This window comes from Diadema setosum, chromosome 3, assembly GCF_964275005.1.
Source record: "Diadema setosum chromosome 3, eeDiaSeto1, whole genome shotgun sequence".
NCBI lineage: Eukaryota > Metazoa > Echinodermata > Echinoidea > Diadematoida > Diadematidae > Diadema > Diadema setosum.
The window spans coordinates 2,909,389-2,925,937 of NC_092687.1; the positions used below are offsets into that span (position 1 = coordinate 2,909,389).

The window sequence follows — 16,549 nt, forward strand, 5'->3', positions numbered from 1 at the left end:
CTCAGTAATGAATAGAAAATAGTGTTTTTGCAATTCAAGTAAACGCTGTCTATATGATGCAATTAGACGGTATATCCCTAGAAACTGGATATTCATTTCGGGTATGCGGCATAAGTAAGTCTGATATTTGCTTGTGCTACATGGACGTTAGATACCTACATGGACATTTGAACTTCCTATTTCGATGCCAATATCAATTGTTGACATTATGTTGCTACATGGACATTTGAACTAGCTATATATTGACAGTTGGTTTCGATCAGTGGATATTTGACCTGGAAAACATATATATATATATATAAAGTTTTACGAAAGTCTGTCCTGAATTTTTTGTAAGTTACATTGCTTGACATTTGTGGAAATTTTCGATACATACGACACATACTTGCCAGATAGATACATTCCGAGCATGCAAAATAACATGCCAAAATCCAGCAAATGTATGTAGTCACAGAGGACCGTTCTGAGCCATAATATCGCGTATGATGTTTCTATTCCGTCTTAAGAATGATTTTTCCACCCTTGATTAAAACAAAAAGATTCCAACAAATTGCTGAGTATCATTTATCTGTCATTCTAGCAAATATACACAAACGATATTACATAATGAAAAAAAAAAGATACACTATAAATGAACTTTCAAGTACAGTACGAAAACGTGGTGATACTACAATTACAAATAATGAAGACTCGAATTCAAATACGTCTACGGTTGAAGAAATGTAGTGCATAAAATTATTCATGGAACACATGTAGAGACACCAAAAAAAAATACGGAAAAGCTACAAAAACTACAACAACCTTTTGGAATCTTTGTGTTATAACTGTCTTCTCATGAGATACAAAATTGCCATTGCTAACGGCTCTCTAACCCATCCACGTACACGCTTCGCAGCCCACATTTGTGGTTTTAATGACATTTCTTATTCCTGATGTTACATCAGCTGGCGCAAGCAGACAGGTCAAAATAATCATGACATTTACAAGTCGATTGATTTGACCATTATTTTCATTTAGAGCAAAATATTTGTGCAATATAAGTTCAGATGTGAACGCCAATAAGTAAAATTGTAAAAATTGTGTTGCTTCGAAAATACCATCATTGAAAAGAAGAATGGTAAAAAAAAAAAGAATGCAACAGATTTGCTATCTCCATTATCAACCATATCTTTGAGAAACTGGTGTTGCTTGCGTTTTGCGGGGTAAATCATTTCTGGGTGGGAAAAGGGCGTTTAATTCTTCCTTCAGAAGTTAATTATTTGCGTAGTAGACTCCTTGTTGCATCTCTCATATCAAAGTCAACGAAATCATTGGATTTTGAATTTAGGCCTTGGAGCCGTTGGGGAAGGGGGTCTTCGCCCCTGTTTCCTCTTTGGGAGACAATCAGGTAATTGTATGTTTCTGTGCATTTTCTGTTTTATAACAAAAACACGTTTTGCTCTTATACATGATATGAAAACCTTAACACCATTTGTAAAATATTGAAATACAAATGGCTTCCTTGACTGAATAATTTGCAAGGGTAGATTACAAAGAAGTAAACGTTTATTTTCAAAGATTCTTGTAACCGGCAAATCATAATCTAGCACCTATACGGCCATTAATTTTTATGTAAACGTTAAAACATACTCAAGAAAATCTAAAAATTGTTTCAACAAAAAAGGAGTTAAACAAAGCAGTAGATGAGCACTGCTCAGCTTTGATTAACATGTTTCCAGTTTAAATTTGTACTCGATTGTGCATGCCGTCTTCGATTTACTCAAAGAAGGCAAACACTGCCACTTCGAAATGGGCTAAGAAAATCCCTAAAGCTTGCAACTATTCCTTTCTTCTTCTCTCCTTTTGCACTGAAGTGCTGCTGGTAGTGCTGAAAGGGTTCAAAATAAGGTTCAAATAATTTGGGACAGGATTTCTGCCTGATTACGCACGTCTTGGAGAGCTTTGACACGACTTTTCCATCCTGGTTTTGCTTCCCTTTTTTCCGTTTCAATCAAGAGATCCACGGAGTCCAGAGTACTGAGAGGGTTTGGCCTTAATGCGATTTCTTCCAGACGTTTGAGGCTTCTCTGTGATTCTGTGATTAGTTGATACACGCATTTCTGTATGCTTTCGAATTCTTCTTGATGGTTCTTGACAACTTGTTCTACAGTTAGCTTCTTGCCAGCTGCGTCGTTGTAACGATTTTCGAGCTCCGCATAAGTCCGAGTTTCCTTCTCAGTGTAATATTCAAATTTGTAAGCCTGATTGAAGTGAACATTCCAAACACATCTTCCAGGACATACAGTACATGTTCCATCTTTTTTCATGGCCGCACAGCCCGCTTTCTTCTTGTCATCTGCGATACCACATGGGTAATGACATGTAACGTGGCAACGGGAACAGTTGGTGATGTATTCTCCTGTAATGTCGATCTTCCGACTCTTCTGAACTTCCACCTCGTATACAAAGTCCTTATTCGCTTCAATGTCAGCCTCATGCTGCTCCAGGATCCTCTGCTCCACTTGCAATTCATCAAGCTTACATAATCCCATCTGGATTTGTGGCTGTAGACCTTCCACTGCTGCTTCCAAGAGCTGAAGTTCCTTCAGGACTTCTTGTGTAGGCGAACGACTTACTGCAGCACCTGACGTTATTTCCACGGGTTCGGAAAAAGCGCTGTCCTTTGCTGTTCCACACAAAGCAGAGACTGATATTTTGTAGGTAGTTCCTGAATCAAGGTCATCTATTGTGCACAAACAAACATTTCCCTTGGTTTCGGTCAGGAACACGTGATCTGGATCTTTGTCAACTGTCGGGATGTATTTCACTCTGTATCTCATCACTCTAACGCCTTCCCCTAGCACGTCAGGCTTATCCCACACCACCGTAATACTAGTCCTAGAAACTTGGTTCCTTCGCACATTATGTGGAGGGCTCGAAGGTAGGGTTGTAGCAACCTTACTCACTGCGCCACCCAGGGAATGCCAAATGTTATAAATCGCTGCCACCGAGAACTCGTATGTGATGTTTGGCTTCAATTCCGGTACGGTTGCAAGAGTAGCTGTATTATCTGTCCTGAACTCACGCCATTCAGGATCCTGTCTTGATGACGTCTCCCTGTATTTTACAAGGTAAGATTGGATGCATGCATGCCAAGTCTGTGGCGCGGTCCATCTGAGTATCGCAGAATCATGATATGTCTCGAGAATCTCTGGTTTTCCAGGTACACCAGGAGGTTCAAAGTTTTTTGTGGTAAGGACGCTATGCTCGTAGTGAAAGAGTGAGCCACCTTCGGGGGTCGATTCTTCGCCATCATCGAACCCCATTATGACAAATGTGGTCTCTTCTGAGGTACTGTTTGCATTTGCAAAGTCCTTGAACTGTTTGGCTTCCATTCTCATTCTCTTCGAAGTTGCCACATTGTCAAACCATTCTTTCTTCGGTGAATAAGACTCTTCTGTTTGTGTCCTGATGAACCGTGAAAGGACCTTGAGATAATCATCTTCTAGCCCCAATGAGGAGAAAGAAAACGCCACTACGTGTTCGATTGAGAAATCCAATAACAGTTCATCCAGGTCTTCCCGAGAGCCAATGATTCTGAAGGAGTTCAAACCTTTCAGGAAGGTTTTCACGATGTTCATCTCCTTTTCTCTGCGTTTCAGCCAGTGTTCTACCAGTCCCGAATGAAAAGGGGATTTCTCATAATCAGATATGATGTCTATCAGTACTTGTTCTACTGCTTCACCTCCACGAATTTTTGGTAGTGCTTGAGCAATCTTTTGCTGGAAACCCTGCTTGAATTCGAGTAGTAACTTTCTGAAGAGGTCCAGCTTCTCGGTGAAATTCGGAAAGTCCGTGCAGACGTCGTTTTTGACCAAATCGTCACATCTCATTTTCCACTGATCGAAACCCTCTAGAATATTCTGGACTTGTCCAATAATGTTCACACTGATTTCTCCGAACAGCTTTGCTGCCTTGCTGTCCAACTTCGACAACGGATACAGCCATACCGTCAGAGGAACAGCGAACTCTCCGTTATCTCCCAGCATTGATGGCAGCTGTTTATAGATCACCACAGCCTCCTCGTAGCTTGCAGGGTTGCTCTTAAGCGCAAAATCGCCATAGAACTTGCACTGGAGCTTGTCAGCTTCTTCTTTCTCGCTTTCTGTGAGTTTCAGGTCACCTTCGCCTGTCGTGCTTAAGCTCATAATTTTCTCGATGATGGCATTTACGTGCCCGTGCACATGCTTGTCGCTCTCGTCATTCTTCAAGTACCTGTCAAATACAAAGAAAGCTTGTGCCCCGTACAAAATGCCTGTTACAACATGCGTACCGATACCTTGACCAAATACATCCGGATATTGCACATTGTGTCTTCCTAGATGTTTCATTGTCAGCTGTTCAAACTTAGTTGTGGTCTTGTATTGAAGTGTAAGGCGGGACTGTCGACTAGTCGTCTTCTTGTCGTTGATGTATTTGGCAGAACCACTCACCTCAACCAGGCCACCCATGAAGCTCGCTTTCAGAGAAGCCTCAATATTCAAGGCCGACGACTTGTTATTGATGTTGTCTGACGTAATGACGTTGAAATAGGTCCCTTGTTGCCTACGGACGTCACGGTCGTTCGTCAATACTTCTGGGTCCCACAGCGTGAAGCCAGGAATAAACGTATCATCACGACAGTCGTAGAGCATTCCAAGCTGCATCGGTCTACCGAGAGCGGGCAGCTCCAACTTCTTTTCTTCACCAGTTTGTACCTTGATACAGAAAGAGATTACACTCTTGAAAATATGGTAATTGTACCATTTTTTGTAGGTATTATGTTTTTGTTTGAACATTATATTTGTTTTACATTAATATGAACAAAACTTTGCATAATTTTCAGTTATTGCACTGAAGACTGGTATATACGAATATAATGATTCGCTCTTGTATAATTTATGTTGAATCATGTTTTATATTGAAATCAGGTTTGAAATCAGGTAAAAGAAATTATCTTATTGCGCATTTGTGATTTATGAAACACAGCGATATTCTATACGGAAGACAAGTGCGTGCGACAATTAAGTCTAAGTGTGCACTTTTGACTATTGTACATTTTTGCCCAAAAGGAGTTTAGCGCTCTCGTTGTTGGTCATTAACGTTGATATCTTAGAAGCGAAAGAAAAAAAAATATGACTTTGGAATGAAAACGAAAAAAAAGTTGTAAAAAGATCTGTAACTTCATTATTTTCGGTAGGTAATAATAGCCTACATGACTAACCTATACATCGTCAAATCGTTTCATTTCTTGAAAGCCCTTTCTGTGACGCAATACACAAACTATATATTCATGTTTGAATAAGTATCGATGAAATCAAATCAAATGTGCTCCCTGGCCACCAAAGGGTGAAAAAATGTCAGCACATTTTATGAGTTTAACTTCCAATATCCAGCAAATCAGCGGGTTTTTGAATAATGATAATAATGATAATAAAGATCATGATATTTATTATTATCATTATTTTTAGTAATTCAGATTTACGGCCTCTAGGGATCTTTGACGCCAAGGTCATATAACTTGTTTATTAAAAGAATAGAGGTGTGGCCGTTGAAATGGTCATTGAAGCTCTTACATTTTTTGAATTCAAAGAGAAAATGTGACCCCTAGACCTCTACCTGGAGCCCATTTTAACCTCCAAGTTGGCCATCATAGAATACAAAAAAAAATTGCTGCGATAATAATTGTTAGTCAGCAGTAATTGCACATTCATAAATCAATATAGTCATGCAAAGCACGGTAATTGTATTACCTTATAAAATGCGTGATCCACTTTAAGAAATGAATTATGAGCAATGTGTGCTCGGGAGTGCATGACGTCACATTTTCAAGGATGAGTTCGGGTACTTTTTAGATTGTGTAAAACAAAGAGTAGAAGCTGACAAGAACAAAGTAAAAATTGTCATAAAAAACGGACAAATAATACAGAAATAATAAAATTTCGAATTTTCTATAATTTTCCTTGAATATTTCTTTAACAGTGATGATTGCGCATGCAAATGTGTGATTTCAAAATGTCATGCAAATTCTGATATTTTTTTTTTTATTCAAAAAAATTTGGCCCCGGGTTTTAGATCCCAATATCCTTGACCTACCACTATTTTCTTATTCAGTGTGAGCGGTGTTATAAAATGCATTGTTATGGCAGAAATGTGGAATTTGTGTGATTTTCTTTGGGTACAGTACCTATTAAAATTGCAAGTTGATCGTGTCATCAACTCACTCACTTTCATATTCAAAGTTAATGTTCAAGAGCTAGTTTAGGAAATTTATCAAAACGTCCCATTTTCATTACTTTCTTTATCTTTGTCCGTTTTGGATTTTGTTATCACTGTTGTTCTTCTAAACATTTCCTCTTTGTATTATTAGTAACCTGTAACTGGCCAAACAACTGGATCTATACCAGGGTATTGTCATTGTTTAACCCCCAAAATGTACTTACGCCGGTGTTAGGTCCAGGATTTGATTCCACATCTCCACAAACCAGGAGGAGAAGAAAGAGAGCTGTGAGATGGTCTTGCGAGAGCTTCTGCCGACACGCTGCCTGGGGATTCGGAGGATCTCGCTCAACACCAACACAAAGGACGTCCATCGTTGTAGATTCTGGGTATCAAAGAGCAGATACGCTCAAGGTTTAACACGATTGATAGAATTCATTGGCACTTTACTCATCAATCCCCGCCTTCTCTTCTTTATCTCTTTTTTGTTTGTCTATTGCCCTCTTCCAAAAAACTAAAAACAACCAATAAATAAATAAATAAAAAAGCAAACAAACAAATAACCTCCACTGTTCAGAAGACACATAAAGACGTGAAATTCCCAAATTTCAGTTTATCTCTGTTGATACACTATTTACAATTGAGTATATGAATATAAGAACGACCCAAGTCCATGGAAGACCATTTCGAGTAAACTAAAAAAAACTTCATATCTTTTTTGTTTGTCCAATAATATTCTATTTACCTGTGATGGGAAGGCAACATTGTATATACAAATTAGAACATATATTATTATGACAATTAACATTAACATTAAATGTAGAGAGGCCATTTTGTGTGATGGACTTGGGTCGTTCTTTGATTCATATGGACTTGGGTCGTTCTTTGATTCATATACATGATATTCTGCTATAGAGATGAGAGGACGAGAGAGGGCGCTATGATATGAATGTAAGAATGACCCAAGTCCTTCATTCTTACATTCATATAAGATTTAATTCATTTATTTCAGGCACTTCCAGGGGTAATTAGGATTTATCATTTATACACAAGATGAGTCCATGCATAAGCTACAATTTCCCATGTCAAACTAAATTTGGCCAAAAATTGGACTTGGGTCGTTCTTATATTCATATACTCAATTGCATCGTCATTGGCATGGAATACCTTATCCTTACCCATTAGACAAATTGTAATCATTTTAAGAAACACCCTTAGACACCTTGTTTCTTCTTTACTAAATAGAAAATAAATTGGTATGTAAAATCTGAAATGCTAATATTTTCTTGTTTTGCCCATATATTGTAACAGCTGTGACATTGCGGCGAACAGTGCTAAACCAATAACCAGTATTGTTGTTATTGTCATTATTATTGTTATCATCATTGTTATTATTGTTACTATTATTATATCATTATCATTTACATTGGGCCTTTCATAGAAATCATCCCAATTCTATTCTGCAGCAGACCTCCTCTTTTAAAGGCACACGTCCCTCATCAGCGTGTTTCCAACGATGAAACTATGTCACACCAACGCTGCTCCCCCATGGTACCAAATGTGACAGTGCACCTCAAAACGAACATAAAGTCGCACACACTGATATTGCGTGAGGACTGAAAATAAGTGAAATGGGTCAACCTAGCCGAACTTGACTTTTTCATATTTTCTGAAAGAGCAGGTCTTCTTTCACATTATGCTAAAATCTGGTATCATAATACGGGCAGGAAAGTGTGTTTTTTTAGCAGTTTATCTCGAACATTTTTGGTAGAATAGTGTGATTAGGTGTGTCTTTAGAATCCATTTTTCATTTCTGAAAAACCTTGTCCACACTCTTCACTTTCAACTCTAATAACTTTTGAAAGGATAGTGCTACTGCTTTGAAAGTTGGCATTAATTATGGACAGAAGATGTTAATGAGGTATTTCAATTTCAGTTTAATCTGATAATCCCTTCATTGTTGTTACTCTGGTGGTTTACTTCCTGTTTTTTGTCCCATTCATCGCACAGCCAGCACGGTTTGGTAAAGATTAAGCGCTTGAATACACACTGTACTTCAGAGCCTCTTCTCTCAGTTCACACTTTTCCTGAGTTTGTGCTTTCTTTCCAATATTTAGTTAGGTTAGGAGAGTCCATTTGATTTGAGTTATACATCATTTTAAAGCTTGAAGTCTGCTCATTCAGAATATGGTCTTAACTAAAAATTCATGTCTGGCCACTTTTTGTTTGTTTTGAGGTGCAGGGTCAGAAATAGTTGCCGTGACACTTAATACGATTAGGGGTGCCCTTTTCCGAGCACAAAGTGCCCTTTGTTGTCTTTGCCCCTACCCCCCCCCCCACAAAAAAAAAAAAAAAAAAATCGTTCCGACGCCCTTGATGTGCTGAGATTTTTACCAACGGTTTGATTACAGAGCTCCCTCTTGTGGTTGTCCCTTGATATGACTAAAATTTTGTCATGGACTTTGCACAGACTTTATCAGTCACCCGCCCACATTTTTGTTTTAAGGGGGGGGGGGGGGGGAGATGTGCAAGGGATGCATACACTCTAATACAAGAAAGTGTTTACACTGTCTGGCAGAAATAATGGTACACTCTATCTTTAAATGCATAATTTACCATTTCTGTATTTGCAGATGAAACAAAGTCGCAGCACTGGTGCTTCAAACTAGTTTTGAAATGTGAGTTAGGGATCGAAACAACTCATTTAAAAATTTGAATCGGTATAATCGATGTTAAGCATTGTTCAATATACAAAATGTGAACAACAGTTATAAAAGAAAAAAAATGTTTCCAGCCTAAACCGTCTACAGTTATGGTTTATTGATAACAATCGTGATTTCTTATATGTTAGGATTCATTGTGAAAATTTCATATGGTAGGATGTTTTGTGATAAAACTGACCTACACATATGCATCAAATGAAGAGTTTGTTCGCAAAAACCGATAAGTCCATTTTTGAAGATTTTGAAGTACGGTCTCTGTCATAAAGTACAAAATAATACATTTTAAATGACATATTGGTCACTTCATATAAAGGTACATTTTTGAAGTTATGGTCAAAAGAACCAATTTTTTTCTTATTATTCTCTTTATTTTTCTTGACCTTTAATCGCAAATATCCAATGTCAAATGTAATATCTTGAACATTCTTAAAATCACTTTAATAATAATAATATAGCATTTGTGTTATTCAAACACTGCGAGATTTGTATGCAGTCTGGTTTGTGCGATATTTATGTGGTTCATTACTTTATTACTCATCGATTTTTTGTACTTGTAATTTTAGTTGGTCAAGACAAACATATCCGTTCTCCGTGTAAAATTATATGCCTATGAACTCGGGAACCTAGTTTTACAAGCTTTAAAGCTTTTATGTAGGCCTCATCATATTTCTTATACTTACTAGTGACATTTTCACACGATATGACCTTGTACATTTTGTGTCAAACATATTTTCTTTTTCTTTTCTTCTACAATCAAAAGACATGATTTTATATATTTTGTATTCTTGTTTTGTTGTCAATAATTTTGCAATGTCATCATTGAGAAATGGAAATATGAAATAAATTTGAACTTGAACTTGATTTTGAACTGATTCCAAAGGTAAACACGATCTTTAAGCCTTTTCCCTTATTTGAGTCATTCTTTGTTTTGCTGGTATTGTTTTCTTTATTTAGTGTTTGTTTTCTCACTTCATTTCATATTTCCTCCAATCTGTTCTCATGTAAATCTATATTGATAATGTCAAAATTTTATTCTTATCGTTCAATTGTGTTTTCCGCCCATGATGTCCCTTTATGCTATGTATCCTTGTTCGGTCCTTTTTTTTTCTTTTTTTTTGATAATGGAAATCATTTCATCTTTGCCCTTATACATTTTGAAGGAAGTCATTCTTTTTAAAAAACAGGTCCGCGGCTCTAAATATTTCAAAGAGACTGAAGTTAGTTGACGGGAACAACTCTTTTTTTTTTCTTCCAGTTTCCTCTAAAATCAGCTAACATGTAAGCATAAAACATGATCTTTACACAACATCGGCTGACAAGCTCCCCCCCCAAAAAAAAAAAAAAAATTGGAAAAAAAGTAAGATTGTTTCACCAGTGATACTTTAAAGGACAAGTTCACCTTCATAAACATAAGGATTGAGAAAATGCATCAATATTAGCAGAACACATCAGTGAAAGTTTGAGGAAAAGTTTGGTGACGCTGTCTTAGAAAGTGTTTCCCATATAAAGTTTCTCGGCATCACAGTTGATACTAAACTTTCTTGGAAATTTCATATTGATAATGTCTGCAAGAAAATTTCACGTAATATAGGTGTTATTAATAGATTACATTGTATTCATCTTTGATATTGCCTTATTTAAATTATGGAATTTTGGTACGGGGAAATACGCATCAATTATTGTTGGATAGGGTTCTACTGTTGCAAAAGAAGGCTCTTCGCATCATTTGTAATACCGTTCCATATTCTCATACAGATCCTTTGTTCTTTGATAATAAGATTCTGAAAATTAAAGATTTGTTTTTATTACAAATGGGGCAATTTATGTACACTTATAATAATAATTGTCTCTCGTTAATTTTTAACTCTATGTTTATGCGTAATATGACATACCATAGATATCCAACTAGACAGTCAAATGAATTTCATTTACCTCTGTTGAGAACCTTGCTAGCTCAGCAGACTTTTATTTATGTAGGTCCTAAATTCTGGAACTCCCTTCCCATGGATGTAAAAAATGCACCTTCATTAAATTCTTTTAAAAAGAGATTGAAAATGTTTCTTTTGAAGTTTTATGATATAACCGAATGAATTTAATTTTGTAGGCACGTCATTGTCTTCTCTTCTTTCACTATAGGCTGCGTTCTCTTGAAGCATAGATATTTTTTACTGCGTGCTAGTATTCCATACGTGCTCTAGTCCCACAGTTACAAACTCTTCCGCTGGAAAGCACCTCGACAATGTATCACTTTCGAAGACGCTTGGCTAATTGTCTCTGTGGGCTTTCGCCCTTGGTGATTTCATCAAAATTATTGAGGATTTTCTTTCTTTCTCTCCTTCTCTCTCTCTCTCTCTCCCTCTTTCCCCTCTTTTTTGTTTCCTCTTTTCACACATTTGCTTTTTTTTCTCTCTATTCCCGACTTTCCCAGTTTCCCGCACTCTTTGTAGTTGTAAGCTTTTCATCCCCTTATTTTCCCTTTCCCAGAGGTACCCACATGATACAACCCTGGTCTTTTGAGTGGGTACCTCCACTTTTTTTTCGCAGAGTGTATATAGAATATATGTATCTTTTTTGTACTGATTATGTAGATATGAACATGTTGTTAATCCTGTCTGGTTATGTATATATTGTTACTCCCATGTCAAACTCATAATTGTCTCTTGTACATTCTGTTGGAAAGAAAAAGTGAAAATAAAGTTTGAATTTGAATTTGAATTTGAATGTCTACAGGCTCGCACGCCTAACCAGCTACCATCCCAACTCGACTGAAATACTAAGTAGCATGTATTACCGGTGGTACTTTGAACCCATATCACACACACACAAAAAAAAAAAATCCCTAATTTCACAGCTTATCACCAGTAAACGTAAAAATGTGTCTAGGGGTCCGCAGGCATATCCAGCTGTCACAAGGCTTTTCGACTGAAAAAAGCATTATATCACCGTTATGCTTTGTTTCTTCTCACTAGACTAAAGTAACAGTCCAAATTGTATCACTTGTACTATAACAGTACTGTCTAGATGCCAGGTTTATCCAGCTGTCACCACATCTCGACTGAAGCACTGATTAAAATGTATCACCGCTGACGCTTTTAAATCTCATCTCAAACAAATGCGGTCACAGTTAATTGATAGTAACGTAACAGTAATGTTTAGAAGCCCGAAAACATAACCAGCTCTTATCAAAGTTCGATGAGTTATAATGGTAGCTGGATATGCATACGAGCCTCTAGTGTGATCACCTGCAAGTATTAACGGTGAATACATTGTGCTAACTACTTCATTCGAGCTGTAATGACAGTTCGTTGTTCATACGGACATCTAATGTAATGAGATAGTAAGATTACCGTTGATTCATTTTCCTGTCTAATTCTGGAAACGGTTACTGAGATTACCACTCTTGCCCACTGGCCTCTAAACATAGCTGATAAATCAATAATTAAAAAAAAAAAAGCTGTAGCAAAAAAAAAACAAAAAAAAAAAAAACTGCTGAGAACTGCTATGCTTATCCAATAAAGGCGAGCCGAAGGAGTAAAATGGAGTCAAAAGGGGCCTGAGCTTTCGATCCTAGCAGAATCTTCGTCAGAGACAAAATGAAAAACAAGCAGGGAAAGCAATCACATACAAAGACTTCACACAACAAGAGCAGACAGGGATAGACTGGGTACACTGAACAAAGAAAACACAGGAGACGGTGGGAGGTCACGGGCAAGGAGCCCAACAGGTAAATGGAGGAAAATTAGAGCAGAAGAGTGGACAGACAAAGGCGGGGGGGGGGGGGGGGGTCAGTGATGATCAAGAGGATCATGGGGGCAACCATTGAAGGAAAAGGATGAATAGGGAGGCAACATTAAAGACGAAAATGAAAACCAGAGGGATAAAGAAAGGGACAGAGTGAAAAAGCAACAGCAAGGTAGGGGAAAGGGGGGCTGAGCAAACAATAAGCCCTGAAAGGTGTACCAGGAGGAGGCAACAAAATTGTATAAAGTAATCAAACATGTCAAGTTTTTCTTTACAAACACAGTAAGGAGAGTAAAGATAATTAAGATAACACTAATGATAAAAATATTGATAAAAAATTAAAATGAAGCCCATATAAAAATCGGGGAGGGAGTGGGGAACAACTTGGAGAGAAAATTATGTACATTGTAATATGTTGATAAGCAGGCATAGGCATATAAGCACAAATAAACAAACAAATCCAAGTGTGTGTATGCGTAGGTGGAAAAAGGCTGTATAAAAGAGACTCTGACTAGAGGAAGCAATCAATTGGGAATAAAAGAGTCTGCAAATGGAGAAAGCGCAAAGAAAGACAAAAATCAAAATAAAGATCGAAAAGAGAGAGAGAATAATGATGGTAAAAGGTAATTAAGGTGTTTAGTCATTTCCCTCCTGGATGTTGAGGCCATGGGGTTGGATGGTGTGAAGTCATCTCATCCAGAGCTTCTCTCTGCTGGTTCTGACTGTGTCTGGACGAGTGCCTAAAGATTCAATGCCCTGTAGAGTCATATCAGTGATGTAATGATCGGGAAGATTGAAATGGTGGTCCAATGGAGTGTCGAGCTTGGCTGTGTTGACAGTAGATCCGTGTCCATAGAAGCGTCTTTTGAGTGTTGTCTTGGTTTCTCCAACATACTGGATCCTACAAACTCTGCATGTGATGAGATACACGACATTTAGTGGTAGTACGAGCGATGTTTCCCTTTGTGTGGTGAGAGAGGCCGGTAGAGTTGCTGGTGAAAGAGTCACTCTCATGGATGTGTATACGACAAATGACGCACCTACTGGCTGAACATTTGAACGTGTCATGCTGTATAGGAGAAGAACTGTCAGTGAGGGAGGGTACTTCAGCACGGACGATGAGATCCTCGAGGTTGTGGGGGCGTAGGTATTCCAGGATGGGAGTATCTGGGACGGCCTGTAAGAGACGATCAGACGTGTGAAGGATATGGTGATTATCATGAAGGATATTGTGGAGAGAAGGTAGATTGGGATGGAAAGTGGTCACGAGGGGTATTCTGTCAGTGGTGTCCTGCTTGTTGGTTTTCGGTTTGAGAACTTCAGATCTGGAGAGAGAACGAACTTTGTTGATTGCTTGTTGAACTCTCCTGGTACCATCGCCCCTGGCTGCAAGATGTTTCTTTAGGTTCCTAGCATGGAAAGAAAAACAGAGCAGATACAGATAAGTCTGAGGACTTGACTGTAAGGGATACTGGTTTTGCAGTGGCGGGGATGGCAGTTGGCTGAGTGAAGGTACTGATGGGTATCTGTGGGTTTAGTGTAGAGAGTGGTGGTGACATGATTAGACTCCTTCATGACGATGACATCAAGGAAGTTGGTCTCTTCTTTGGAGAAATCAGAAGTGAATTTGATGGTGTGGTCAATGGAAGTATGGAGGCTTTCTTCATCATTGGTCCAGATGAAGAAAATGTCATCGATGTAGCGCCACCAGATCCATGAACGACGGGGGCTGAATCTAACATCTGCACCTCTAGCTTGGTCATGAAGAGATAGGCGAAGGAGGGAGCCATCCTGGTACCCACAGCTGTGCCAGATACCTGTAGGTAGTGCTTATCCATGAATGTGAAGTTGTTTTTCGTCAGTAAATGTGACATGAGGGATTTGATGTCAGGTATGGGGGTGGGGGGTTGTAATGGCCGATGCAAGTCAAAGCCTCACAGGAGGCTAGAATATCTTCATCGTGGGGAATATTGGTGAAGAAGGGAGGGACGTCGTAAGTACCGATGATTGCAGTCTCGGGTATCTGGTCCTTGATGTCATTGAGTGTCCGGAGAAAGTCTGGTGTGTCATGAATGTAGGAGGGTGCAAATGAGACAGGATATCTAATGTGGTGATGTTTGGGAACCATTTCCAGAGAGGATGGGACGACCGGGATTGCCAGGTTTGTGGATGTTCGGGAGGAGATAGAATCGGGCAGGTTTGGCATTAACGGGGGAAAGAAATTTGAGAGCCTTCTTGGATGAGGTGGTCATGTTCCTTCATGTCATCGAGTGTCGACTGGATCTTTTGGGAGAAATTATCGGTGGGATCAAAGTCAAGAGGTGTGTAGTGGGAAGGATTGTAAAGATGTTTCATGGCTTCGTCGATGTACTGCTAGTGGTCCATTACTACAACAGCTGATACTTTGTCTGCAGGCTTAATGATAATGTCAGACCTGTTTCTGAGAGATAAGAGAGCCTAACGTTCTTCCTTTGGGAGATTGTCATGTGATGGAATATCGAGGGTATCTGCGGAGTGGACTTGAGATGAGACAGCTTCGATGTACGTTTCCAGGGAGGGAACTCTATTCTTGGGGGGAATCCATGAGCTTTTTTTATGAAAGGGCTCGGAAGGAGAAGGAGGCAGCAGAACTAAAAGAAAAAAAAAACCACTGTGAAATTATTATTACGTTTTGTTTCGGTGACACATGCTTTTGGTTCATTAATCGAAATGAGATGCAAATATGTCATATGTATATGTATATGTTATATGAAAATTCTAGTGAGAGCTAACTGTGACTGTCGTTCTCTAACACACACACACACTCACATAGAAAAATCAGTGGCATATTACTAGTGATGAACTGTGAACTGATGCTTCAGTCTGGTATAATGACCTAAAAGTATTACAGGGGATACATTTTACTGACTAGTCATACTTCACTTGAGCTGTAACGAGAGCTGGATATTCTTACGGACCTCTGGCTTCATGACCTGAAAGTATTACCTGTGAGTCATTTTAGTAAATATTTCCCTCAAGCTGTACTGATAGTTTGACATAATGATATACCGGCCTCTGCTGATTTGAGCTTCGAATATTTCGGATGATACACCAAGCTCAAAAAAAAAAAATCAGAAAAATATTTTGAAAGTATTCCAAAAATCACCCCAAAAATATTTTTTCACGATATTTTTGTATTTTAAAAAAAATACCCCAAAAACATATTTTTGAAAATATATTTTTTACGTTCATTTTTGGAACACCGAATACTGTATGTTAAAAATATATTTTTGATTATTTTTTGTCACATCGTGCTGCTATAGCAAAAAAAAAAATACTGTAAAAATATGTTCTCTAGAAATTTTTAGTGCCTTTATCATAGGCCATGGGGTGAGCCGGTTTTTTCGCTTGTTTCGTTCCGACATTTTACTGCGGCACTAAAATTTCTCCACAGCTACGTGTAAACAAATAACCAAAGAGGCTACAGGAAAAATTCGACAAAAACCTGCCTGTAGTATTTTGGTAATTTAGGGGGAAACAGAGAACTTTTTGTCACTGAGGAGCTGAATATGTACACTTTGCCGTGTACGATATTCATTCGCGAACGATCATGTGATGTATGTTATCCAATCCGAATCGAGAATTATCGTTTCCGAGTCAAAATGGCCGCCACCGTGAGCCTGTCGACGCGTCTACGTCGTCTGCTCTGCCGAGACTTTTAAGATGCGTTATTATGCATGTAACATCGATGAAGTTTGAAAATTTCACGGCTGTGACAAACCTAAGATAGACGAAACCTATTTTTGCCTTGATTTTAAATTACATCGTCAGTTTTCAGCACCTGATCACAATATCAATTGAGTATATGA

At 38.3% G+C, this 16,549-nt stretch overlaps 1 protein-coding gene across 1 annotated transcript; it reads right to left on the reverse strand.

Annotated features, from left to right (window-relative positions):
* Positions 1-1,889: 1,889 nt before the first annotated feature.
* On the reverse strand, positions 1,890-4,685 carry LOC140226667 (verrucotoxin subunit beta-like). Its single transcript, XM_072307108.1, has one exon. It carries the CDS (start codon positions 4,683-4,685, stop codon positions 1,890-1,892), a length of 2,796 nt encoding a protein of 931 aa, XP_072163209.1.
* Positions 4,686-16,549: the final 11,864 nt, after the last annotated feature.